General features: G+C 46.6%; 2 protein-coding genes across 3 annotated transcripts in view; one reads left to right on the top strand and one right to left on the bottom strand.

Annotated features, from left to right (window-relative positions):
- The window catches only part of SCAPER (S-phase cyclin A associated protein in the ER), a 105,170-nt gene extending 100,422 nt beyond the window's left edge, over positions 1 to 4,748 (top strand). For both annotated transcript variants that reach the window (XM_039337614.1, XM_039337615.1), the window contains 3 exons: positions 1,109 to 1,300; positions 3,267 to 3,318; positions 3,553 to 4,748. In XM_039337614.1, coding sequence (XP_039193548.1) covers positions 1,109 to 1,300; positions 3,267 to 3,318; positions 3,553 to 3,659 — 351 coding nt within the window. In that variant the 3' untranslated portion in view covers positions 3,660 to 4,748. The remainder of the gene's footprint in view (positions 1 to 1,108; positions 1,301 to 3,266; positions 3,319 to 3,552) is intronic.
- Positions 4,749 to 13,013: 8,265 nt separating this feature from the next.
- Positions 13,014 to 27,335, bottom strand: ISL2 (ISL LIM homeobox 2). The gene is made up of 6 exons (XM_039337613.1): positions 27,091 to 27,335; positions 25,560 to 25,749; positions 23,895 to 24,169; positions 19,942 to 20,225; positions 16,286 to 16,453; positions 13,014 to 13,912 (listed from the first exon to the last, which is right to left on the bottom strand). Exons 1-6 carry the CDS (start codon positions 27,146 to 27,148, stop codon positions 13,796 to 13,798), a joined length of 1,092 nt encoding a protein of 363 aa, XP_039193547.1. The 5' UTR covers positions 27,149 to 27,335; the 3' UTR covers positions 13,014 to 13,795.
- Between the last annotated feature and the right edge of the window lie 226 nt (positions 27,336 to 27,561).

The raw sequence follows: 27,561 nt of genomic DNA, 5'->3' as shown, positions 1-27,561 counted from the left end.
ACTAAAAAATGTGAACTATTGCGCTGGTCGATGGGTGCTTGACCTGAACTGCATTATGAACCGAGAATGTGTTCTTAGCGAATTGTTAAAAGTTCTTTGAAACTTGTAAATCCCTGTAATTTATGTTCCTCTGGCCTCTTAACCATTTCTTTCTCTTTCTCTCTCTCTTTTCCTTTTTGACCTTCTGGTTTTAATTTGGAGCACAGCTTGGCCCTGCTGTGTATACCTGTTAAATGTGCAGTTATTGTTTTTTTCTGAATCGCAACCTTAGAAAAAGCTACCCCGTCCTCAATTGGAGGAGTTTCCTTGGAGGCAAGAAAGTCCTATGTGGGTCAAACGGTTCTTTTGCGTGTCACCATCCTCCTCCTCCTCCTCCTTACTATCATTAATTTTATGATGGCTATTATCTTCCTGAGTGTCCCCTGAGCCTAAGCTGATGTCATCTACCGTTTCTTTATTATGTGGAATTAAATATGAAGAAATTTTCCCTGGAAGAAACCAGCAAGAGCGTTGCTTAGCATAACTTCTGCTTTAAAGTTTGCCTTGCCTGACAGCAGCTCCATTTATCTAAACAATCCCGTCAAAGGCATTAATAAAAATCCAGATTTTTTTTTTTTTTTCAAAAAAGACCTAATGGGAGGATCTTTTTCAGCTACTGCTCAGAATCCTAACTCTGCTGTACGTGTTTCATTGTCTTTTCTGGTTGTTCCGAAAAGCAAGTTGTTAGGAGCAGCTCTTCCCTAAAATCTCTACTTTTCTTAATCTTTTACCAGTTACTACAATTTTACACGTGTTTTCTCCCTGTCTAGGTATGTGTAGGTATTTTTTTTTTTTTTTGCCTTTTTGTGTTGTTACTGAAGAATTCCAAAGTTCGTATTTTCTGTAAAATTCTTATTGTGTAGTTTTGCAAGTACCAGAAAAAAGTAGTAGTAGCTGGATGGAGGGTGCAATCCGAAATTGATATTTAAAATAAAAAAAATATAGTTTCTTGTTGTTTTTATTAATTAATGCTTCTTGGCTTCATAACTTGATTTTACTCCTTTTCCAGGCGATCAGGGAAATCTATCAGCACAGCTGACTGTAACGTGGTGCTCTCTGCCTTTTTCAGATGATTGTGCAATCCGGCCGCCATCCCACCGTGCTGCAGAAGCTGTGTCAGTTGCCTTTCCAGTATTTCAGCGACCCTCGACTGATCAAAATCCTCTTTCCGACACTAATTGCCGCTTGTTACAATAACCCACAAAACAAGATCATCCTGGAGCAAGAAATGAGTTGTGTGTTGTTGGCCACCTTCATTCAGGTAAACATTGGTTGATGTGAAGTCATCACACAGAGATTTCTGCCTAAAAAAAGCGTAGTAATTTTTAATTTGAAAGAGGAAGGAAGGAAGGAAGGAAGGAAGGAAGGAAGGAAGGAAGGAAGGAAGGAAGGAAGGAAGGAAAAAGGAGAGGGAGGGAAGAAGGAAAAAGGAGAGGGAGGGAGGAAGAAAGGAATGACAAGTTTTCCATTTTTTCCCAAATGAAAGGCTTGTTTATGGTCCTAAGTTTTATCTCATAAAAATTTGCTAAATATTTTTGGAGAATACTCTAACTATCGGCTGATGTTTTTTCTTAAAATGTGCCTAGTTCATTCTGCTAAAAATTTGAACAGCTGATACTTCCTAAGATGCAGGTAAGCTCCTGAAATAGATACCATGATCCCATTCAACAGACAAATCTAGTTTTAATATAATGCAACTGATACCAAAATGTAAACATTGCTAATATTTAAATAGAATGGAGGGTTTATTTTTTTTAATTACAGATATGAACTTTAGATCCTGTTGCTAGTGGCAATAAATATCGGCTGTGCTAAATGTTTAGATCAGAAATTCCAGTTTACATAAACAATCATTCTTTTTTATGTGTGTAAGGATGCACGTTTTTTGGGCATGCCAGCAGTCTACTTTAAAAATCAGCTTGTACAAAGCAATGTTTATTTATGTGCACATGTCCATGCATAGACATTTAATTGCTCCTATCAACCTTCAGACACATTCCAAATTTGTAGTGTTTAACCTGTTGCAAATCTGTAAAATGGTTGAAAGATTTAAACGTTTTTTCCCATCCACTTAAAACGGTTTCTGCAAGACTTGGCAATATTTATATTCGAGAGTGAAATTGTAAATAAATACATAAAAATATACCGCAATAGCAGCAAAAAATGAAAAACAAGGCTCAGGTCATAAAACCAAGAGATCTGATCCATTAAATGAACAACGGAAGGATGAAATGCATTTTTATGGAGGAAGTTTTCTTCTGTAACTCTTTTGAAAGCACAAATTAGCAACTGTGAATGATTTTGGCTACTGCAAGTTATAAAAAAACAAAAGCCTTGATTGCTTACATGAAAAATGAACTATTGTTTTGACCAGTATAGTAATCGATATATATAGTTACATCATTCAAAAACCGGGGCAATCTAGCCTCAGTCAAATCCAGCTTAATTTTAATTAGCATTGATATCTTTTTAAAATTTTTGTTCACATAAACCTCTCTCGTTCTGTAACCCGAAGACACAACTTAGCTTCCTCTGGCCTGTCGAAATTGTTTAGTAAGCGGATTTCTCTTTTTTTAAAAAAATTAAAATAAAAATCTAATAAAATAATATCAAACAAATAAACAAACAATTAGGCTGCATAAAAAGCTGAGTTTATTTTCTTCTCCCAGCTATTGCAAAATGAAAAACAGATTTACACGGATACTTGGATTTCCAGTGGCGTGCTCTGGTGGGGAGACACAATGAGGGCCTTCCCAAGGCCAGCATCCTGTTTCATTGGGGGGGGGGGGAAACGAAGATCCAATGTGAGAATCTAACCCTTAGACTGGAAAATAAATGTTTACCATATGGGGAATTGGGCCAAACAGAGAGAATCCGATCAGGTTGCATGTACACGGATGCAAAAACACAGAACTGTCCAAATGCAGAGAAACAGAAAATAATAATAATGACACCCCTTCAAAAAAGAAAAGAAGTATTCATTTTTAGAAATGGGGAGAAAATGCCATTTTTAAAAAAAAGCCAAGTTTACTTGTACTTCAAAGTTTTTCTCCTGCTAAAACCTATCACAACCGTGGCTCTTTTGACAACTTTTAAAGAGGAAAGCGTTGTATTAAAGGAAGCATTTTCCGAGTCGGCTCGCATATATTTTTGGCTTTTGCTGGGAAATCCAGGCAGTTATTGTGTTTCGGACAAACCTGGACCACATTTGGCTTTTGTTTCTGTAGGATTCTACACAAGGATCGGGCCAAACAGACAACCAGCCTTCGCAACAAAGGGGTAAGTAATATCCAGGCGATCAAATTAACCGTGGTCTCGTGTTCAAACCTCGCACGGTGGCGTTTTAGAAAGTTGACCCAATGCTAAATCGCTTTTTTTTTTTTAACTGAGCTTCTTTTAAAAAACAGAAAATAGATTCCAAGGTAAGACAAATCTGGGGGGGGGTACCCCCAAAACCAGCAGAGGATTATCCCAACATAATTCTAAAGTAAGTCTGTGTTCTTCATTTGGCAGAAACATTCTTCAGTTCTCAAGATTACTTGGAGCTGTTAAACAGGTTCCCTCGGCAGACCTGGGAAGACGCCCGACAGTTTTTCTTGAAGAAAGAGAAAAAAGGATAATTTATTTAATTGTTTTGTTTTGTTTTTCCAAGACGGTTTTTTTCCCCCTTGTTGAGCAATGTTGGTTGTCTTGAAGATGACTGTTGGAAAGATTTCTTCGATCTTGGCAACGCCTATATTGTAGATAAATATACATAGAGAGAGGTATATATATATATATATTAAAAAACGTATCATTTGCACTACTTCGGTCGGAAGACTTGTACATATTTTGAAATCCTGTTTCATGGTTTTGGAAAAACAAATAATCCTTTTATTATGAGTATATATCTTTCTGCAATCTGCCATCTCCAGTTGGCATTATAACTCCCAGCGTTTTCTCACTAATGTGGGTGTTGTAGTTTGACATAACCAGCTGAACGATAGATTGAAGAAAGCCCTGCTGTCCCGCAGGAGGTCAGAAAAGTCAAAATGGCAATCATGGCCACATGATTTTATATCTGTGTCTGTGGGCCCCATCTTGGCTTTTTTGACCACATCCTGCAGACCCCCTTGTCACTCACCCTTGTGTCCTGTTTTTCTACACAGTAGAATATTTGGCATTTTGTAATGCTGCTAAAACTATCCTCTAAATCAGTGGGGGGTTTTTTTTTTCAAACTTGGCAACTTTAAGAAGTGAGGACTTCAACTCACGGCTGGCTGAGGAATTCTGGGAGTTGAAGTCCGTACCTCTTAAAGTTGCCAAGTTTGAAAAAAAAAACAAAAACACTGTTCTAAATAGAAACCAACCAATGAATGTTTTCTACGTTTGTTCTTTTCATTTCAGTAATATTTTCCCGGTCTCCTGTTAAGACTTTTTCCTAAAGCAATTTATGTTGTTTGGTTGTCTGGCAGAGGGGTTTTTTTGGACAACTGTTGTCCGAGCTTCCAATGTTTTCGGTTTTTTAGGAAGCACAACGTTCTCGATGTAGATAATAAGCTACAGGAATTTCAACCCCAGGTGAGAATATTATTTGGGGCACCGGTTCCGGTTTACTTTAAATTTTGTGGGCATGTTGCAAACGTCGGGCATTTTGATAATGGCCATTTTCCTTCTCTGTAAGTGGTGATTTTCACTAAGTTCATTAAAAGAAATATTGGAACACGTGAGGTTGGATTGTATTTGTGTCACCATCAATTATCGTCATTCTCAGAAGCCAGCACTGAAAGTATGATATGATTCTGTTTTCTTTTTCAGATGATTGAGCCTCCAAGCCTTCTTAGATGTTGCTGCTTTAACAAACAGAAGTAGAACTGCTTTGAAACCTTTCTTAAGGTTTCAGGTTCATGCAGAAGCTTAAAGAAACAGAATAACAAAGTTGGAAGCGACCTTGGAGGTCTTCTAGTCCAACCCCTTGCTCAAGAAGGAGACTCTATATCCGTGGTAGCAAACCTATGGCACGCATGCCACAGGCGGCACGCAGAGCCCTCTCTGTGGGCACGCGCAGCATCACCCCAATCCTGGGCCTTCAGCTGGGTTTTATAAAATCTTTTCGCTTTAGGCCTCCACCGCTGTGTGCAAAACAAAAAGGTTCAATCAATCTATCAATTTCAAATTTTCGTGGGAGAAAAAAAAGATCTTGCAAAGTTGGAATTGATTGATTGAATTTTTTAGTCCCACCCAGTCTGCTGTTACCACTGCAGCCATGCCCACCCAATGGGCCACACCCACCCAATGGGCATGCCCACTCAGCACCCAACGATACCTATCTGGGTTTTGGGTTGCAGTTTGGGCACTCGGTCTCTAAAAGGTTCTCCATCACTGCTCTATATCATTCTGGACAAAGGACTGTCCATTCTCTTCATAAAAGCGTCCAGTGTTGGAACACCCACAGTTTCTGCAGAGAAGCCATTCTGTTGATTAATTGTTCTCATTGTCAGGCAATGGCAGAAGGACAGAGTTGGAAGGGACCTTGGAGATCTTCTAGTCCAACCCCCTATTCCATCAGGAAACCATCTACCATATCAAAAAAGTGGTTGTCCAATCTCTTGAAAACTTCCAATGTTGGAGCATTCACAACTTCTGGAGGCAGGTTGTTCCGCTGATTAATTGTTCTGTCATGAAATTTCTTCTTAGTTCTAGGTTGCTTCTCTCCTTGACTACTTTCCATCCATTGCATCTTGTCCCACCTTCAGGTGCTTTGGAAAATAAGTTGACCCTCTCCTCTTTCTCAAATATTGGAACAATGCTACCAGGAACAGCCCATATAAGTGGTATATCTATGTGAGGTTCAAAGTACATATTCTGAATTGCTTTTAGAATAGGGGTTAAAGTGGTAGACTCCCACCAGGAAGAACCCCCCCCCGTCTCATCCCACCCTCAGCATCTCCTGTTGGTATAAAAAAAAAATATGAATGCCACCTTGAGCTCTGGAACAAAAAGACAGGATATCAGTGGAATAAATGAAATACGCCCCTGAGGAAGTATTTCCAGGGATTAAGATAACATGTAGCAGATCTTCTTACTCCTGATTATCTTATTCCTCACAGTGATAAATTCAGGAATAGACTTATTTTCTGCCCTTGTGAATTCTGTAGTTGGCCTCTGTTTGTGTTCTGCACATCAGTCTCTTCCCGTGAATATTTCTTCTGATCGACATTTGTGAAGGCTAGAAATACCTGCAAAAATGGAGTCACTAAATCAGTGGTTCTCAACCTGTGGGTCGGGACCCAATTTGGGCTCAAACGACCACTTCACAGAGGTCACCAAACAACGCAGTCTGCCATTTTTCCCCCTTTTCCTTAGCTGAGCTACTCCCTTTTATTCTATTGGCTTTTGAAAGCCAATAGAATAGACTCTCTTGAATAGAGTCTAATTCTATTGGCTTTCAAAAGCCAATAGGAATTGTCCAGGCTGTCTCTGCCCTGCTGAGCCCGCCAAAAATCCCATTCTGCAAACGGTGCTGCACCTGTTGAGTAGTCCTTGACTTACGACCGGTTGGGTAGTCCTCGACTTACGACCGGTTGGGGGTCGCGGCATTAAAAAGGTTGAGAACCACTGCACTAAATTGAAAGAGTCGGATTGCCACATCTAACGTTTACCCAGAAGGCTTTTTTGGCCAAATAAATAGGGATTTTCCTCTCTTCTAGCAGATATCCTATAAGCCCTCCTTTCCAGTTTGCTCCCTCCTCAAGAGTTGGACTTGAGTTCCTATAATAATCATGGTAACTAGGGGTGAAAGGTGTTGAGGACCAAACATCTGGAAGCATCACGCCGGAAGAGATTATCTAGAAGTAGTGTTGAGATAACAAGTGTCCCATCCTCCAGAGTCAGGAACCAAACCCAGGCAGATGTTTCTCCTGGAAGCCCTTCTGCAAGGTCTACCTAATGTAAGTCCTATAGAGCAGGGCTTTTCAACCTTTTCACCCATTGTGCCACTTTTAGGATACGGCAACATCCGAGTACCACCAGTTGCCTAGAAAGGTGTCAAAAACTTGACGACCCCCCCCCAAAAAAGGAAAAAAGTGATAAAGTACAGGTAGTCCTCGACTTACAACAGTTCGCTTAGTGACTATTCGAAGTTACAATGGCACTGAAAAAAGTGCCCCCCCCCGAGCCACAGCCGAGCAAGACACCTGCCTGCCCGCCCGGCGGCGCTCTTCCTCCTGTCCGAGGTTTTCATTGTTGTGACCATTTCTGTTGAGGATTGGCAGCAGGGGGTGGGGTGGGGGTGTTTGGTTTTTATTCCTCCCGTCTGGTGGGTAGTTGCATCAGGTTTTGGTCACTTCACATGACCCTGGGACACTGTGACCGTCATAAATATGAATCAGTTGCCAAGTATCTGAATGTAAATCACAAGACCCTGGAGACGCTGCAACATTCCAGCTGATCGGTGCTTCTTCTGGGCTCAGCAGAAGCGTCAGGATCAGTGCCGAGCTCCAGCTGGAGCCTGGCACTGATCCTGGCATTTCCACTGAGCCCTGACAGCCCCAAAGAAGCGCTGATCCTGGTGCTTCTGTTGAGCCCTGACAGCCCTGCAGCTCCAGCCATCTCTCACTCAGGCTTGTGCAGTGCTGCCCCTCCCCACTACCACTTTTCTAGGATGGTCGCGTACCACCTGCCAGGTGCCAATGTACCACAGGTGGTACCTGTACCGCTGGTTGAAAAGCCCTGCTAAAGAGGTTGTTCTCCTCAGAAAGCAAGTATGGCCTTGTATTGCCCAAAATGGGGTAGATGCTTCTTTGGGGATCATTCTTGATCATTTTTCATTTTCCTTCTCCTTCATCATTGGTGTCACTGTTCTTCCCAGAGGAGACAGTGTGATTTCACACGGACTGACTCTTTCCTAAGATCAGATAAACTAGCACATTGGGTTGGGGCCGAGACCCCCATATTCTTTTCCAGAAAGACTTTCTCTGCATCTTAAAGGCAGACGGTTGTGAGAGGCCAGTCCCAAACTGGAATAAACCTCCATTGCAAGTGCCATGGGTCTCAGCCCCCCTCCCCACCTCTAGTTGTCAGTCCAAAGATCAGAAACAACTTATTCTAGTGCAGGGGTAGGCAACCTTGGCTCTGCCTACCCCTGTTCTAGTGGCACCTCATTGAATGATGTATAATACGTCCCGTCCCGTTTCTTCCTCCATTTAATTACTGCTAGCTGGAGAAGACTCCTGTGAGTCCCTTGGACTGTAAGGCGTTCAAACTGGTCAGTCCTAGAAGAGATCAACCCCGACTGCTCTTTAGAAGGCCAGATCCTGAAGCTGAAACTCAAGGACTTTGGCCACCTAATGAGAAGGAAGGACTCACTGGAGAAGAGCCTGATGCTGGGAAAGATGGAGGGCAATAGAAGAAGGGGACGACAGAGAATGAGATGGCTGGATGGAGTCACTGAAGCAGCAGGCGTGAGCTTAAATGGACTCCAGAAGATGGTAGAGGACAGGAAGACCTGGAGGAACGTTGTCCATGGGATCGCGATGGGTCGGACACGACTTCGCAATTAACAACAACAATAACAACAAAGGAACACTTCCGAGCATCCTTGTCCCATGGAAAAGTGGAATGTAGAGCTTACATATTTATAACTATTTGCCCCGTGGCTGAAATTTCAACGAGGCCAGTGCAGAAGAGCGACTCCATAAGGCTTCTGGGGAGGGGGCACGGTTTTTCTGCTTATCCTTTGCCCCAAAATCTTTTTCCTTAATGTAGAAAGGCTGCTACCCCCCACCAAAATATTGGGATTTTTTGGGGTGAAAGTAGGGTGGCCTAGGAGAAAAACTGATGGGGGAGAAGCTAAGCTGGATCCTCCCAACTTTGACAACTTTCAGCCTTGCGGACAGGGCTGGCTGGGGAATTCTGGGAATTGAAGACCACCGGGCTTAAAGTTGCCAAAGTTTTGAGAGCCTTGCCTAAAGTCCTATTCAGAGCTTCTACCTGGCTAGCAAGGTGGGGGTTTTGCCCTGAAAAGAGCTCCCCCCTTTTCATGGGAGCTGCCAGCCGCCCCCCCCCCGCATTGTGCCCCTGGAGAGGGGGTGGCTGAGAGCCTGGGGCTATTCCTGCCTTGGACCCCCCCCCCAACTCCACGCCCTACCAGATCACCCCCGAGACCCCTGGCCAGGCTGAGGCAGGGGGGAAGCTCCCCCTCCGGTGGGAGTCAGGTCAATCCCCGGATCCGGGGGGGGGGGGAACCCCCGTCTTCCCCCGCCGCGGTCTGGCTGGGAGAGGCGATGCCAGAGCCGATAAGCCGCCGCCGCCGTCGCCGCCGCTGTCTAGACGGGCGAATTAATCAAGGATCGCGCTCCCCGGGGACTGCGCTTCGCCCGCCCGCCCGGCTGCGCTGCCCTCGCTCCCCGCCGGCGCCGCAACTCCTTTCCCCTGCGGAACTCCCGGCTACATGAGGAAAGGGGGAGGCAGGAAGGGCCTGGACGCCCGCTGGCTCTGTGGAAACACACACACACACACACACACACACACACACACACACACACACACACACCCCAGCCAGACCCAGTCTTTCCGGAGACCCTCGCCCAGGAGCAGGAATCAGAAAATCAGTCTCAGAACACAGCTGGAAGGGACCTTGGAGGTCTTCTAGTCCAGCCCCCTGCTCAAGCAGGAGTCCCTGCTTTGGGGCATCCTAGAAAGGCGCGCGTCTGTCTGTGATTGTGTGCTCGTTGGGGGGGGGGCGCAGATCGCGACACCTGCCCGGGGGGGTGGGGGGGGGCGCGTCCTGCAGAGGCATCTCTAGAGAGCCATCAATATCTACATTGTTCTCGCCATCAATTTTGCCTCCGGCTTAAAACATCTCCCGTGAAATCAGATCCCTGCCCCCCCCGGGAGGGGGGCGCGGAGAGGGGAGGGGGAGGATCCCGGCTGGAGGGGGGAGGGCAGTTGGGTTCACTTCAGCTACTAATTGAGAGCAATTTGCTCCGCCGATTCCGGGCGAGGTGATTTAAGGGGGATGAGCTGGTGAAATCCATCCGTCCGTTCCCCGTTCCCCCCCCCCGGCAGAAGACAAGGCTGCCTTCCACGGTTGTCGGAAGGGCACGTGAACTTCGCCGAGGGAAGGTCCCGGGCCGGACCCTTTTGCCCCCCGGCCCCCCACAATGCTTCTCTGTCTGCAAACAGACACCCCCAACCAGGAAGGAAGCTGCAGCGCCCAGCATCCGATTCCCAACAACTCTGCCCCTTTTAAATGCGTTTAAAAGGGGTTTTTTTGCACCTCTGCCGAGCCCTGAACCTCGTCGTGGGAAGGCAAGCCGCCCAGAAGGGTCGTGGCTGACCATTTCCGGGCTGCTGCCATGAAACTAACCGCCTAAAACCCTGAAGAGGTCACTCAAGTAGGCAAAGTCTACTGGTTTGGTTATTCTTAGGACAGGACACCACCAGAAAATCGCAGATCGGTAAGGGAGAAGGGAAAGTTAGTGCTGACCTGCCGGAGCAGTTCTTGGGTGAGCCGGTTTTTAGCTAGAGGTCACAAGTGTCAAACAAGCACACCTGACAGTCAGATGCACGGAGGAAGGAAGGAAGGAAGGAAGGAAGGAAGGAAGGAAGGAAGGAAGGAAGGAAGGAAGGAAGGAAGGAAGGAAAAGGAAAAGGAAAAGGGAGAGAAAGGAAAGGAAGGAAAGAAAAAGGGAGAGAGAAGGAAGGAAAAGGAAGGAAAAGTAAGAGGGAGGAAGGGAAGGAAGGGAGGAAAAACAGAAAGAAGGAAGGAAGGAATTAAAAGTTTTCCATTTTTTGGAAGAGATGACAGAGAGATGCAAGTTGGAAGAGATGACAGAGGCCCCAATGCAGAAGTTACAAAATTCATGAGTGACTGAAACACACACACACACACACACACACACACACACACACACCACCTCAATGAAACCATGATTCAAGGGTCTGGGCATTTGATTTGCAAATAAATAAATAAATTGCGATGAACACATAATTTGGCCTCCTAATCCAATTGGCAAATGCACAAATCATTGGTGATAAATAAGCAGGTTCACAATTTAGGCTCACAAACTGGGGCTAACGATGGCAGACAGATGCTGTTGTAGTCACACTACATGTCACTGTGTCGTTTTTTTGCAGGAAATCTCCCCATTTTCAGAGAAATGTCCAATTTCAAAAAAGAGTGCTGATAATTGAACACAAAGAATTGCAAGTATTTTTCTGTTCATCCAGGACGTTAGAGAAGGCCAGTCTTCTCCTGGCGAGATCAAATCCCAGCCCTTGAAAACTTTTTTTTCGGAATTTGGGCTATTTTTGCATCCATGGAGAAAGCTGGTGAAGTCTTGTAAATTCTCCCTTGCCCAACAGCCAAATTATACATTTTATGGAACCATTCTTGATATAGAATTGTACTTTTTTTTTTTTGAGGGAGTGACTAAGTGGGACAGAAGTGAAGCCATGAGAAAACTCTACATTGGCTTTGAATTAAAGAAAATAAATATCCTCAAAATGAAATATAACGAAGGAACTCCAATTAATGAATCCTTCCTGTATATGTTCACATTATACTTGACTTCTTAGTTATGCAGCAACCTGGGGCAAAACCTGGCTGATCTCAAGATGTTGGATGGGTCCAGATCTGAATATAGTTTAATATAATTTGGATGGGAGACTCAATAAGACCAAATAATAATAATAATAATAATGAGCTAGAAAAAAATAACAAATAAATAATAACAGCCAGAAGAAATAACGGAATATTCGCGATCTGCAAATTGAAGTTGAACATTTGTGGAGGAAGAAATTAATGGTTGTACCAATAGTAACAGGAACCCTTGGAGCAATACCCAAAGGCCTGCCATGATACATGGAAATTTTGAACTTATTAAACCTGGATATCCTGACTTTGCAAAAAATCACCTTACTCAGAGCTGCCTCTGTACTCAGATGTTACCTTAATAGCCCTTAGGTCCTTGGTTAGGACTTGAAGTGTTAAGTTTTTACCAGTCCCAGACTGTGAATCATATTGAAGATTAAAATAATAATAATAATAATAATAATAATAATATAGTAGTAGTAATAGTAGTAGCAGCTCTTAGGTCCTTGGTTAGGACTTGGAAGTGTTAAGTTTTTACCAGTCCCAGACTGTGAATCATATTGAAGATTAAGATAATAATAATAATAATAATAATAATTATTATTATTATTATTATAGTAGTAGTAGTAGTAGTAGTAGTAGTAGTAGTAGTAGTAGTAATAGTAGCAGCAGCTCTTAGGTCCTTGGTTAGGACTTGAAGTGTTAAGTTTTTACCAGTCCCAGACTGTGAATCATATTGAAGATTAAGATAATAATAATAATAATAATAATAATAATAATAATAATAATAATAATTAGTAGTAGTAGTAGTTAGTAGTAGCAGCTCTTAGGTCCTTGGTTAGGACTTGAAGTGTTAAGTTTTTACCAGTCCCAGACTGTGAATCATATTGAAGATTAAGATAATAATAATAATAATAATTATTATTATTATTATTATTATTATAGTAGTAGTAGTAGTAGTAGTAGTAGTAGTAGTAGTAGTAGTAGTAGTAGTAATAGTAGCAGCAGCTCTTAGGTCCTTGGTTAGGACTTGAAGTGTTAAGTTTTTACTGGTCCCAGACGGTGAATTGAATTGAAGATTAAATCAATAATAATAATAATAATAATAGTAGTAGTAGTAGTAGTAGTAGTAGACGACAGTGGCCAGGAAAAGTGACCATGCACTTGATTATGCTGCTAAAAACATTCTGGGCCCATTTGTGCAAAGGCACCGGAAGCCAGATATCAGCTTTACTACCAAATGGAATTATTATCAAATTAAACTTTACGATTTGGTATCAACTGTTCGAAGAGACTGGAAAGCTGCAATCAAAGTTCATCCAAGGAACTACAGCTCCCTTAACTTCCAGGAAGGTCAAACGGTATAGAAGACAACGATAGGCAGATTTTCTCATCCGATATTTGTTCTTTTATTTTTGAGGTCAAATTCTCAACTCCACTGCTGCTGCGCGATAATAAATAACAATAACTTACTTTGGTCTGCAAAGGCTGAGAAAGAACCACACACCTTCCATCCACAAGATAATTTAACACTGGCAATGGGGAAGGGGGGGGGTTGTTTTGGACCAGACACACAAGTCCTGCTGGAATTTTTCCAGCAAGCATGCGGGCTCAGGAAGAGAGAAAGAGTGAGAAAAAAAGAACACAAATCTCCTCTTTTGGGACCACCCAAAAAAAACGGAGACAGAAAAAGTTCCAGGTTTTTCCAGGCAATTGGGAAGAAGGAAGCCACAAGAGAGTTGGCGATGGGCATCCAGAACCGGTTGAGATGAAGGCAACAGATGTTGGGGTCCATCTGGATGGCCCTACGCCATTCCACGTTGAGTTGATTTCCTTCCGTTGAGGAAAAATAACAGGAAAACGGAAAAAGCCATCTTCTAAAACTACAAGACCAGGATCTGAGTCTCATTCGAGTATAATCCAGAGGTATTTGAGGGGGGGAGGAAGGACCAGAATTCCTGGGAAGTTGGACTCCTTTTCCCCCCCTCCCTGCTTGGCAAAGTCAGGGGAACCCCCGGAAGACTTCCAGCCACGGACGGTCCGACAGAAGACAAGATGGAGCCGGGTTTTTAAATAAAGAGAATAATTTAACAGGTTGTGTTGCCGTAGCGCTCAGTTCTCATGCAAGAAGCAAAGAAAACATGCAGAATGTCCTTGAGGTCAGGCGTTCAAAAGACGCTCTCACGTTTCCACTGGACTAGGAACCATGCTGTTGGGGGTATCGGGGAGCTGGGACGATAAAGAGGTGACGTCGCTGCCTGATGAGTTGCCTAAGGAGCCGGATTCAGAAATGGAGAGCTGTGGAGGAGTAAAAAAATAATAATAAAAGGAACAACGTAGGGAGATAGGTTAGAAAAATGGGGTACACCTCCGGACAGTCTCAATGGCTGAAAATCAGGAGGGTCTTCAGATAGAAAATACCCTAATTGAGTACAGGTCATCCTCATTTTACAATCATTTGTTAACGTGACTGTTTGAAATTACAATGGGTTTAAAAAACGACGGGTCCTCGCTCTTACAACTGTGCCCGCATCCCCATGGTTGCGTGATCAAAATCCAGGCCCTTGTATTTTTTGAGGGTCTTAACTGGGGAATTCTGGGAGTTGGAAGTTCACAAATCTTAAAGTTGCCAACACTGGACACTCCTGGGCTAAACTTTTGCATCCATATTCTGGCTACTTATTTTCTTTCCACACTGTGACAAATCATCCTTGTTTGTGGCTGGAGGTGAATTAATCCATAGGAAGATTCCTTAGGCCAGTCCTTCCCAAAACTGGGTCAATTACGCCAAATTAGGTAAAAGTGGTTTTTCTTTGGATAACAACACATCAGCCCATGACCGATTGCAACAGAGGCATTTAAATTGACTTAAAAGATGGCCCTATAAACGAAAATATATTTTAAAATCCCCCAAAGTATTCCTATGAAGAGGAAAAGCAATGAAATGATCAGCCGTAATATGTCGAAATGACCTAGACACCATTCAAGGATATTGCTTTCATAAATTGCTTTTATAAATACAGGGAATCCTCAGGTTATGACCGTTCCTTTAGCGACCAATCAAAGTTACGACGCTGCGGAAGGTCGGTCCCTGAATTTTGATAAGGCTTTCTGACAAGTGATTTTGGTTAATAAAAGAAAAAAATTGGAAAGCATTTTCTTATGCTGAATCTAAGCAGATCCAGCACATTGGGAGAGAAGAACCGGGGGGGGGGGGACGTGATTTGCAACTTTTTGGAGATAAATGCACCCAAAGGTGTATGCATGGCAGGACATGGCAGCTTTTTAGGCTTCGGCAACCAGGTCAAGAGATTTTTTTCACTAGACCCAGGCCGAGATGGGCAGCATTTAATAAATAAATCCCCCCCCCCCCAACGATAAAGGAATAGAAAGTCATCTGGTCTTCCAGGCACTGAAGCCAACTAGATTTTTGCAGCCAATTCAAATGTCAGTGCTGACAGCTGGACCAAAACTACATCCAACCCCACATGCTTGGCCAGCACTGGAGATCAATCCATCTTCTGGATTTGCTCAAGACACCAAATCGTAACTTATCGCTTCATGCAACATCTGTTGGGGCGTGTTGTCTGTCTCTCTCTCTCTCATACACACACACGCACATGCCAAAGTCCATACTGGAAGCGAAGCCCCCTTCTCATGATCTGGGAAGAGAACTACGAAGGTGGAGACCCAGAGATACAGGTTATGCTAAGCCAGCTGTCTGGCCTAGTGGTGGGATCTTGTTTCTCCTTGGCCTAACACATTTCAAATTCTGCTCCCTGAAATGAATCCTAATCTTAAGGGAGACCAAAGTCTTCAGTCTTTTGCAAAATCTTGCATTTTTTTTTCACGTGCCTATATTGCAATTGTTAAAAGATGTCAGAGGCCAAGCGTGTGTATTTCGGGGCTCTTTGGCCCCCAAAGAGGAGCTATTATTTTTAAGATCAACCCCAAAGGTTATCTCCTTCCTTGCAATTTAGGACAATCTATTCTCATTTGTAAGACACATGCCATGCACCAGGGCCTTTTAACGCACGTTTTGCAAAAGGATATTTGTTGGTGACAGCTTGCCTTGTTTCAGGTGTGTCATTACACCCTTGCCAATCATCCCGGGCACTTTTCTCCAACCTCACACATACCAGAATCAAGTTATTTAAAAAAAAATTTTTTTTTTGCTCCATTAGGCCCAATTAGATGTTGGGTTGTTGTTGTTTTTTTTGTCTCTCTCCCTTTCTCATCCACACCCACACCCAAAGCAAAGCCAACTCTCTCTCCTTATGCAGACAAACTTTTGACAAATATTTTGCACTTGAAATCATTTCACAGGCCGCATGCATTTTACGAGGGACGCCTTTGTCTTCCCAAACACAACTTGGGGGTGGGTGGGAGGGGGGAGTCCTTCCCAGGGCTGGGCCCCATATTTCAAATGCACAGACCTGGGGAGGTTTTTTTTGGGGGGGGAGGGAGAGAAACAGCAGTGATGGAGAAGAGGACAGGATTCTTCTCCATTTTCCACTTTTCTTAATAAAGAATCCAGGGAGGGGACTGATGCAGCCAGAGATAGGGAACCATTCCTAGGGATGAGTGGAATGATTAAGGTAGCAATGCAACAAAGGGCACCTCCCCACACACCCTGCCCTCTAGTTATGGGGTGGATTTTCAGGCTCTTACCAGTTGCTGGAAGGCAGGCTGATCCAAGTCACTCTGCAGAGCAAAATTGCTGAGAGCTTTCCAGGGGGGTTGGTACGTCTGCACCTCTACCGCGCTGCCTTGCACGGCGCTGTCGTGGCGGATGGGGCTGCCAGCAACCACGGGCGTCCCAGTTAAGCCCTGCAAACTCTTGGGGGGAGACCGGAGGGGAGAAAGGGGGAGAAGAAAAGGTCAGCCAGAATGCAGCCAAATCTACCCAGGTCAAAGGTGGTGAGAGAGCTGATCCCACATTCTCTGCAGTCTGTTTTCAGGTTTAATTTGGCCCCTCTAGACAGCATATTGGAGAAAGCTTGGGGGGGGGCATGGATGATGGCATTTGGGGGGTCTCTTGCCCCAAATCAGAAATTAAGCCAGCTTTCTCCTCCCTATCGCCTAAGCTCAACACATCAGCTGTGGAATTAGTGCACAAGGACTGCCCCATTGTAGCTGCAGAGGAGGAGATGCTTAAAAATGACCCTCAGCCACATTTCGCAATCTGCATCTGGGAACGCTACATCCATATTGGGGGGGGGGGAAGAGGCAGGGATAACTGGCAATTTAGTGCTGAGAACTTTGGACATGGTCAAGGGTGTTTTCGATGGTGGGCAGAGCTTTCCAGCAGCCCAGAGAATCCAGAAGTGATTTGCCAATGAGGGAGATTATTATTAATAATAATGCCCCTAATTAGAAAAAGAAGCAAAAAGAGAGAGATTTTCTTCTAAAGAGCTGGGGAAGAAGTATATAGAAATGCATAGAAGTGATGAACATCCCACGTCCCTATGGACAAAGAATCATCTGATTATTTTTAATCAGTTTGGGGGTATGGAAAATTATTTGAGGGGTGGATTTAAAAAAAAAAAGACCTTCCCACTCTGGATAAACTAAATTCCTATCTATCTATCTATCTATCTATCTATCTATCTATCTATCTATCTATCTATCTATCTATCTATCTATCTATGGTACAAATAAAATACGAACACCAGGAGAGTATAAATATAAAAATATACTTTACTAAAAGCTGCCAAGCTTTCGTTTGGAAAGCTTGGCAGCTTTTAGTAAAGTATATTTTTATATTTATGCTCTCCTGGTGTTCGTATTTTATTTGTACCATAGACATGCCCAGGAGTCGTATTTTTATGCAAATTTTTCAGCACTATCTATCTAGCTATCCATCCATCTATCTATCTATCTATCTATCTATCTATCTATCTATCTATCTATCTATCTATCTATCTGGAGTCCCTCTCAATATTATTTCCAGACAGAAGGAGGTAAAAAACTGAAATATGGCCAAACTAAAGTCAGACCTCAGAAAAGGGGCAGAGCACTGATTATGCAAGTCGCCATCTTGCCTTTTTTGACTTTTTCTGGGAGGAGTTGAAATTAATTTTTAAGACAATGTAAGATTTTTTTTTCCTGCTATCTGCCAGCTGCTCCATTCCATCAGCCATCAATGGGAGTAAGTACATCCCATCCTTTGATTTATGGAATCAATCAAGTAATTTGATTCTGATAAATGAGAAGACCCCCCCTCCCACTATAAGCCAATCCCACTTATTTCCCCCCTCTGCTTTCACCCCCCCAATCCCTTTTTCCCTTCCCATCTGGCACAACCACGAAGGTTCTCAACGAAGCAGCTCAGAACATCTGGAAGGCGGGCCAAGATGTCTTCTGCAGAATTTACAGCAGAGATCAAATAACTTTTAGCAGAAGGCAGCATGATGGAAAAACAGCAAACAAAACCACAGCTAAACTATCCATATTTTGGGGGCGGTGGGATAGAAGTCCTTTAAAAAAAAACATTAAAAATTTGGCTTGCATTAAAAACAGTCCCCCAAAACAGGCTTATTTGAAATCATCCCTCTGCTTTTCTATAGACGAAATAAATATAAAGAAGATATCGTAGCTGCTTTGGGTGGATGTTTTTACAAAGAAGCCGGATGAATTATTACAGCTGTTATTGTTGTTATTATTATTGCCATCATTATCTTCCTGCCTTTCCCTGCAGACAGATTTTACTCCTTCAATAGCATGAGACACTATTGATCCTGCGCCAGGAAAAAAAAATCAATATTGCTTAAATATCAGCTGGCGGATGGCCACGAATAAAAATAAATATTATTGCTGAGCTTAAGAGCCTAATGGTAAAGAACTCTTTGCGGTGCAATGCTAGCTATGTGTAACTAGGGCTTAGGCCCCAAAGAGGAACTGCACCCGCTTTAGGGAGCTGAGTAGATTTGCACCCTGAGCAGAAGGCCTACTAGGCTTCTGCACAGGAGTCAGTTGCACTGAAGTCAGTGGGGCAAGGCAGGGCTACCATATCTGGATTGCCAAGGTCTTAGACTTTGGAACCCTGACATGGTAGCCTCAAATCTATGGGGCTCACTCCAGATCAGTGGGACTGGTTGATAATCCCCTCCCCCAGGGAATTGAGATCCAAAAAGCCCTGACCCTGAGAATTTTCCCTCTCCAGTCCTGGTCCATCATACCCAGCTTGCAAAAAAAAAAAAAAAAAAAAACGGCCTTGCTCTAATTCATGTATTTATTTAACATTGTTGATTAGAATTTGAGCCCGCTTTTGTTATTTTCATAAATAACTCGAGGCTGCAGACATAGGTGATGCCCCTTCCTCTGGTTTCCAAATTGTAGGATTTGGAGAATCAACCTCCTCCCAAACCCAACTCCCCAACACCTGAGTCCTTGCTTCCCTTACTCTCTTGAAGACCCATCAAATCCATCCCCCTCCCCCCCAAAACAGGGGTGCCATTCTGTCTTTGAGTCTCTCTGCTGGGGAAGGGGGGGGCATGCCCTCCTTGGATGGCTCAAAATGTTACCCCAGTTGGGAAAAATAAGGGGGGGGGACCATTTCCTAAAGACCTTCAGCATCTCATGGGAATGCAGCCATTCCTGACTTTTTAGATCAGGGGTTCTCAACCTTGGCAACTTTAAGACTTGTGGACTTCAACTCCCAGAATTCTGGGAGTTGAAGTCCACAAGTCTTAAAGTTGCCAAGGTTGAGAACCCCTGTTTTAGATTTTGCAGACAGAAGAAGGCAGGGGATGATGGGACAGGGATTCTGGGACCGAGGTTAATCTCCCCCCCCCTCCATCAGTGGCCAAACACAAGGGGAGGCCACAGGAACCTTGAAATTCCCTTCATGGCCCCCCCTTAAGCCCCACCTACCCCCCCCCAAAACCAGGACTCCTAAAGAAGTGAGAGGAGAGGAGGCAAGAAAAACGGCTGCCTTAAAGGAGAGGAAATCAAGAGTCCACCCCCTCCCCAGAGTGGCTTTATGGGAACTGTAGTCCCAAGAGTCTGGGAGGGGAAAACCTGCTGGCATTATGGGAATTGTAGTCCTGAAAATCTGGGAAAAGGGAACCCACAATGTTATGGGAGAATCTGGGAAGGGGGACCCCTCCAGCAGTGTGGGAACTGTACTCCCAAGGGTCTGGGGGGGGGGCACCGGCATAATTGGAATTGTAGTCCTGAGAGTTTGGGGGGGGACACCTGTCGGATTCATGGGGCTGGCTCGCTCGTGGGCCAGGACACTTTCTCTGCCAATGCAAGCAGGGAGACAGGAGAGGGGAAGAGACGCTTTTTGGCCCGGCTAGGCTCGGCCCGACTGGCCCACTTACTGCCTTGTCGCTGTGCTGCTGCTGCTGCAGCTGTTTCATGAGGATGGACTTTTTCTTGTCTTTGCAGCGCTTGTTCTGGAACCAGACGCGGATCACGCGTGGGCTCAGCCCGGTCATCTCCACCAGCTGCTCCTTCATCAGCGCGTCCGGCCGCGGGTTGGCCGCGTAGCAGGTGCGCAGCGTGTGAAGCTGCTTCTCGTTCAGCACCGTCCGCACCCGGGTCGTCTTCTCCGCCTGCTTGTGCACGTGGGAACGCAGCGAGGGCTGCCGCCCGGGCACCGCGTCTGCGGAAAGAAGGAGGGTGGTCCAGGCCGGCGTGAAAAGGGGGCGGGGAGGGAGGGCGAGGCGGCCCCTAGAAAGAAGGGAGCAGACCCTCCCCCCCAACAGAGGGGAAAACCTCCCATCCCCAGATTCTTGGAGACTATTTTCCGTCCCGATGTTAATTTGCGGGCCAGAATAGTAACCCTCTTTTCCTCCGGAGGCCAAGACGCCCAGCGGACCCCTTTCTTTCACCAACGACAGCCCTGCGAGGTAGGCCACTAGGTCCAAAGTCATGGAAGGCGCCTCTACTGCTGAAAAAGGCTAGCGTTGTGGTCCCCTCGCCTTTAATCCCTATTTCTTTGTGAACCTGACCCGGAGCTTAATCATAAGCGCTAATTAAATACGCCATAAGTCGCCCAGGGTCGCTTGACAGTGATATGGACGGTGTATAAATCTAATAAATAATAAAAGAAAACCCTTGTTATTTTAACGTTCGGAGGGGTGTCTTCGTTTTGCTGGGCGTGCAGCAATAAAAGAGAAATACACCCAAACGCAGACACAATTTTCCTGTCTCCATCTGGGCAGCAGCTTATTCTAAAACCAGGGCCCATTTTATTCGAAATACGGAGAGGCGGCTGAGCCGGGGAGAACGAACTGGGGAAGCCGTCGGAAAGCCGACGACTGGCCGGTGAGGAACTTAAATTACCTCCCGTTCCCCAAAAAAAGAAAAAAGAAATTTGAAGCTCAGAGAGAGGGATCCGAAAAAGCCAGTTGTTTTCCACCCAGCGCAATAAAGCGAGTCTACAGTAAAAGCGAAAGTAAACTTCTCCATTTTTGCAAGAGAAAGAAAAGTTTACTTTTTTCTTTGGGGGGCTTGCAGAACTGGACTCTTTCCCCGTTCTCAATTCCTTCCCTCCGAAAAATAAATCTTTCCCCAGCAGGAAAACTGACTGGGAGCTGTTCAGTTTTGAGATGCAAACGGATTTGCTGGCCTTTCTTGCAAAAACCCGAATCCAGCCAGTCGTGAGATCGGAGTCACGGATCTAAGCGGGGACCCTCGTATGTTACCCGCCTCGGGATGGTCCCACGGCAAAGATCGGACCCAAAAATGGAAGGGGGGGGGAGATTGAGAGGCCGCATGGGAGCCCCCACGCAAAGGGAAAAAAAGGCCGTTTTCCTTGGGATTAATTCTCCGTCCTACCTGGAAGAGAGATTTATGGGGTTTTATTGATAATGGCGATGGTTATAATTAACATTATTATTCCTCCTCTCTAAAAAGATTCTCTCCCCACCAATTTCAGCCCCAAATCCTTCTGATATTTTATTTTATTCTATCCTGCGCACATTTCCAACGCCTTGCTTTCAAACTCGCAAGCCACGGAAAGGCGGGGCGGAATCCGGAACCCCGTCCCTTCTCTGTCGGGGGGTTTAAAATAATAAAGGCCATTTAAAAAAAATATTAATGAAGGATAAATATCGAGCAGACCGCGTAAAAAATTGGGGCGGAAGCGAGGGAGAGAAAATGCGGGGGAAAAAAAACCCAAAACAATAAGCGCTTCGGAGAAAAACTGAAAAGGAGATTTTTGCTTTAAAACGCCTTTAAAAAAAAAAAAAAAAAAAAACCCTCGTTAAACAAATGGCCGTATTCTGCCATTGAGAGTGCGTGCACGTGTGTAACTATCCCACACGCGTGTGGGCACGCTTGTCCACTACGAAATAGTACGAGTGATTTAAAAAGTCTCTTTTTCCAAACGAATCGCGCGTGATTCAAGGAGTGGCTGTATTCAAAAGGAGGCGAATTCCAGTTCGCCCAACTCTTCGACAGGGAGGAGACCCCCCCCGGTTCCTCCATTTCCCCTCCACCCCTCCCCTTAAAATCCCACCTGCCCCTTTCCAAAGCCCGCTTCTCAATTCCCCCCCCGCAGGTTTGGAATAAGGCTTCCGCTGCCCCTCGGCCCTTGGCGGGGCTGAATTCAGGACGCGAGCGTTTAAAACGGATTTATTTGCAAGATGCCAGGCCAGGCCTCTGCAAGGTCATTTTAAGGGAACACGAGGGGTTTCCTTCCGAGTAAACCCTGCGAGGTTTTAGGCCTGCGGGGGTAAAATTCTCCAGGCAACGAAGCCCCTAGAGAATCTAATCCCGGACAAACGGATCTTTGAGGTTAGGAGAAACAGGAAAAATGGCATTTTCTCAGGAAATTTTCCCCCTTTCCTTCCCTTCCTTTCTTTTTCCTTCCCTTCTTTTCCTTTCCTTCTCTTCCCTTTCTTTCCTTTTTTCTTTCCCTCCCTTTCCCCTTCCTTCTCTTTTCTTTTTCTCCCTTCGTTTTCTCGCTTTTCTTTTCTCCCTTCCTTCTTGCCTCATCACCTCCAATCGATTTCAAGATTCACGCTTGGCCACCCGGGTTCCAACATCCTAAATGCCCCCGTGGGGCCCAGAAGCGTCGAGAAGCAGCGAAGGGCGAACAGGCAAAGGAGCTTAGCGCAGGTGAGGCGGCAACTGAACCCAGAACAAGCACCACAGGAATATTTGGGCTGGTTTGGGGCTGGTAGATTTGGGCGTTGGGAAAGATAAAATGTGCCAGATTTAAATAAGATCCACACTGATTTTATTTGGGATCCCCTTCTTATCGAGAGTCAGTGAAGAGAGGGATTCCTGGGGATCCTCCCCCAAACCCGGAAGCTCCCAGAATTCTTTTGCTTGAAGGCAACCAGGGGAGATTTCAGTCCAAAAATGACATTTTAGCCTAATCCAGGGATCTACCAAACACCCGCTGCCCACAGTTATTTTGACATTGGGAGGATCTGCTTTCCATTAACTCATTAAGGGAAATATTGGGCTTCGTTGCTGCAACCCCTTGTGAGTCCTGTCTGTTTTACAAAAGCCCCCCCCCCTTTTTTCCCTTTTACATGTTGGCAAGAACAGCTCGAAGGAGAAGGGGGGGGGGAAGAATCAGGTTTTGGGGAAAGAGGGGGTGTTGGTCTAGATTTCCCCCGAGGCCAGAGCTTTGAAAATTAGGACTTTGTGACCAGCCATGAACAGGCAAAGGGGTCAGCCATGCCTTCTGCTCTCTTCTGCCCCCGACGCCAGTCTTACCAAGGAAAGGAGGGAGGGAGGGAAAGGGGGGAGAAGAGGGAAGGGAGGAAGATAGGAAGGGAGGAAGAAAGGAAGGGAGGGAGGGAAAAGAGGGAGAAGAGGGAAGGAAGGGAGCGAGGGAGGGAGGGAGGGAAGAGTGAAGGGAGGAAGGAAGGGAGGGAAAAGAGGGAGGGAAGGAAGGAACAAACGAAGGGAGGAAGGAAGGAAGGAAGGAAGGGAGGGAGGGAGGGAGGGGGGAGGGGGAGAAGAGGGAAGGAAGGAAGGAAGGAAGGAAGGAAGGGAGGGAAAAGGGGGAAGAAGAGTGAAGGGAGAGAGGGAAAGAGGGAGGGAGGGAAAAGGAGGAGAAGAGGGAAGGAAGAAAGAAAGGAAGAAAGAAAGAAAGAAAGAAAGAAAGAAAGGGAGGGAGGGAGGGAGGGAGGGAAAAGAGGGAGAAAAGGGAAGGAAGGAAGGAAGGAAGGAAGGAAGGAAGGGAAAAGGGGAAAGAAGAGGGAAGGAAGGGAGGGAGGGAGGCCTGCCGAGAACCGACTGAGTTCTCCGGGGAGGGGGCTGCCTCGGGAAGGGCGGCCGGGGGGCGGGGGGGGGCGGGCGGGAGGCTTACCTGGCAGCGGGAGCGGGCCCGGCCTGGCGCCCGGCAGGTGTCCGGGGCTGCGCGGGGGGCTCTCGGCCGAGGCGGCGCCCTCGCGCAGGAGGCGGTGGTCGGCGCGGCAGAGCAGCTCGCGGTCGCGCAGCGCGAACTCGTCCCCGGGCAGGAGCTGCCGGCTGCAGACGGCGCATCGGAAGCACTCCAGGTGGTAGACGTGGCCGCGGGCGCGCATGACCAGGTCGCTGCTGCTGAAGCCGCCCGCGCACCTGGCGCACTTGGTGCCGAAGAGCCTGCGGAGCCAGCGGGGGAGGGCGGCCGTCAAGCCCGGCCCGGCCCTGGAAGCGCCTCGGGGGCCGGGCCCGGAGCTCCCCCGCCCTCCCCGGGCCCCGCCAGGGTCTCCGGGCGCGCAGCCTGCGCTACGCCCGGCGAAGGGACGGGGACACCACACCGCCGTCACCGGCACGGTGCCTCTTTCGTTGCCTCTAATATTAATAGTATTAATTTTAATAGGTACGATTCGTTGTAATATTTCTTTTGCATTTAATATTATTCACATTCATATCATTCCCGGGCAGGCCCTTCTCGTTTTGTTCTCCTCGGCCCGAGGGTGGGAGCTGCTGGCCGGATTTCGAGGCGAAACTCTGGGGCGGGAGCGAAACGGGAGGACAAAAACCGACAGGCCCAGCTGCAGAACCCCCTTGGCTTCCAAAGAAACGACCCCCGACATCAGGAGGAGAAATGCCCAAATGGGTGGACCCCTCCCTTCCCCGCCTCAGTGTTTGCGCGCGTGGGTGCCCGCGTGCAAGGATTCCCCCCCTCCCCGAAGTCTGTAAGAAAGCAGGTGTGCCTTGCGTGTTTACCTACGCGTGTGGATCTGTGCGCGTGCAAAGGATTCCAATCCGAATTTTACAGACAGGTTAAAACGGGGGGGGGGGTGTACGCGCGTGTCGGGACGCGTGTGCGCCCCCCCGTTGTCTAGAAGGCAAGTTTGTATACAAGCGTGCGGGCGTGTTTTGTGTAAGGGTTCCCCAGATATTTCGCAGGGAGGCCTGTAGCGGAGCGGGCGTGCAAAGGTTTGTGCCCCCAACTTTATAAAAGACATTGTGTGTAGGCGTTTGTGCAACAGTTTTACAGAGAGACCTTAAAGGGGAAAGGGGGCGTGCAAAGGTTTGTGTCCCCAATTTTATCAAAGGCACGCGTGGATGTGTGTGCCTAGGCCAGGCTTCCTCCCCCTCCTTGAAATTCACAGTAAGGCTTCCAGGTGAGCCCTTAGTGTGTGTGTGTGTGTGTGTCTGTGTGTGTGTGTGTGTGTGTGTGTGTGTGTGTGTGTGTCTGTGTGTGTATGGGGGGGGCGAGTGACAGAGGATTCCCCTGGCAAGGCGTCCTGAACTTCCGGCCACCAGGGCTTCAAAGCCCACGCGCCACTGTCGCTCCACCTTCGGCGACCCCCCTTTATATCCCCCCCCAAAAAAAACTCCCACTAAACGCTGTGGGGAGAGAGAGGGCAGCAGAGGGGGGCGAGTCTCTTTCGGGGACCAAAGCCCCCCCTAACCAAAGAGGCCCACAGTCCCAGGGGAAGGCTCCACGCTCGCCCGCGGAAAGCTCCCCGGGAGAAGCTTCCAAATAAAGGGGGGGGGGTCCCCTGCTTAGAAAGAAAGAAAGAGGGGGGGGCTCTTCTACCTGATGTAATCTCTTTTACAGTAGGTCTTCCCGTCGCGCACGAAGCAGGTGCAGGTCTCGTCCAGGTACTGGCTGCAGTCCGCGCACTTCAGGCAGGCCGCGTGCCACTCCAGGTCGGGCGAGACCTTCAGGATGTACTGGTCGTGGATTTCGCTCCCGCAGCCCACGCACGTGGCCGTCCCGGCTTTCTCTGCCCGGGGGGGGAGGGTGGGAGGGGGGTGGGGGGTAAAAGGGGGAAAGAAAAACAGCAAAGGACACTCAGGACAACTTCGCGAGGGGAAAACGGCTGGGCTGAAGAAGCCCGACCCGGCCGAACGAAAAGGCCGAACGGGGGTCGCCGAGCCCCCCCCAAAAGGGAAACCGGGGGAGGGAAGGAAAAAGCAGCGGGAGGACGACGTCGGCCTGGCCGTTTCGCCAGCCGTTTCTTTCCCTCGGCCCGTTTCCCAGAAGCGGTGGAGAAGATTTTTCCGATGAAAAGATGCAGAGGGGAGGGGGGGAAGAGAGCATCGCCTTGATTCATCATCATCATCATCCTCTCCTTTTCCTTGGACACTTTCTGGCGAGGGGCTCACTTATGGGGGCAATCGAGCCCAATTAACAACATTAAAGGAGGAAACTAGAAAGATGAACGAAAACCGCTTTCTGAAAGACACCAGGATTTGCAACCCACTCTGAATTGATCTCCCAGTAGCAGGAATAATAATAATAATAATAATAATAATAATAATAATAATAATAATAGTAATAGTAATAGTAATAGTAATAATAATAATAATAATAATAAGAAGAAGAAGAATAAGAAGAAGAAGAAGAAGAAGAAGAAGAAGAAGAAGAAGAAGAAGAAGAAGAAGAAGAAGAAGAAGAAGAAGAAGAAGAAGAAGAAGAAGAAGAAGAAGAAGAAGAAGTAGAAATGAGCGATTGTACCAATAGTAACAGGAGCCCTTGGGAGCAACACCCAACTGAGGCATGGAAATTTTGAACTTATTAGATCTGAATATTCTTTGCGGAAAACCACGTTACTCCTCGGAGCTGCCTATATACTCAGACGTTACCTTAACAGTTCTTAAGTCCTTGGTTAGGACTTGAACTGTTAAGTTTTTACCAGTCCCAGACTGTGAATCGAACTGAAGATGATGGTGACAACAAAATAATAATTAATAATAATAATAGTAGTAATAATAATAATAATAATAATAATAATAATAATAATAGCAGCAGCAGCAACAGCAATAATTGTAACACTCTCAAACATCCAGATCTGCCTTGGAAAGGATTCACTAGGTGGACAAAAATGCCAAATCAAGTCCGAACATCTGGCTGACTGGGCGACGAACCAAACTAACCATATTAATAACTCTTATTTTTGCACCTCTCGCTCTCCTTTTCCCAAGCCGTCCATCCGAAGCGTCCCCTTCTCTCCCAAAGACATCCTTGCGCCCCCCCCCACTCTTCCCCGTGCGCCCCAAAGCTTCCCAGCGCGGGGTCCGAGGGGCGAGAGAGACGGGGGGGGGGAAGGAAATAAAAGACTTACTTTTGGCGTGATCCCCCATCGCGCCTCCAAAAGGGGAAGGGAAAATAATGTCCACCATGCAGAAGGAGGTGCGGGCAACAGTTGGGACGCGGGAAGAAAAAAAGAAGGGGGGAGAGGAAAAAAAGAGGAATAATAATAATAATAATAAGGATGATAATAATAATAGAATAAAAAGAGGGGGGGGCGTCTCCGGCCGCTGCTCCGCTCCAGCCTAACTCCGCCAGCCCGGCCGGAGAGCAGAGCGAGTCTCCCCTACGCAGCATGACGTCAGCACGGCGCGGACCACCCACTCAGCCCCCGAAAGGGGGGGGCAAGACGGGGGTGACGTCACAGAGGGCCGCTCGGGCAGCCCTCGCAGGCGATTGGCCGAGGCGGCGGCGGCGGGAGCCGATTGGCCGAGGGCGAACAATGGAACGCAGAACGTTGGGGTCCCGGGCAGAAGGCGCTGGGCGGGCGCGCGCGCGCCGCGCT

The sequence above is a fragment of the Crotalus tigris genome, unplaced genomic scaffold (assembly GCF_016545835.1).
Source record: "Crotalus tigris isolate CLP2741 ecotype Arizona unplaced genomic scaffold, ASM1654583v1 scf7180000017683.1919423, whole genome shotgun sequence".
Lineage (NCBI taxonomy): Eukaryota > Metazoa > Chordata > Lepidosauria > Squamata > Viperidae > Crotalus > Crotalus tigris.
This window is presented reverse-complemented; position numbering and strand designations above follow the sequence as displayed.

Excerpts from the sequence above, each read along its gene's own strand:
- ISL2 (XM_039337613.1), bottom strand. The coding sequence starts at position 27,148 with ATGGTGGACATTATTTTCCCTTCCCCTTTTGGAGGCGCGATGGGGGAT. Across the intron at positions 25,750-27,090 it reads GATGGGGGATCACGCCAAAA|AGAAAGCCGGGACGGCCACG; the intron begins GTAAGTCTTTTA and ends CCCCCCGGGCAG. Across the intron at positions 13,913-16,285 it reads AGCCTGCCTTCCAGCAACTG|CTCTCCATTTCTGAATCCGG; the intron begins GTAAGAGCCTGA and ends ACTCCTCCACAG.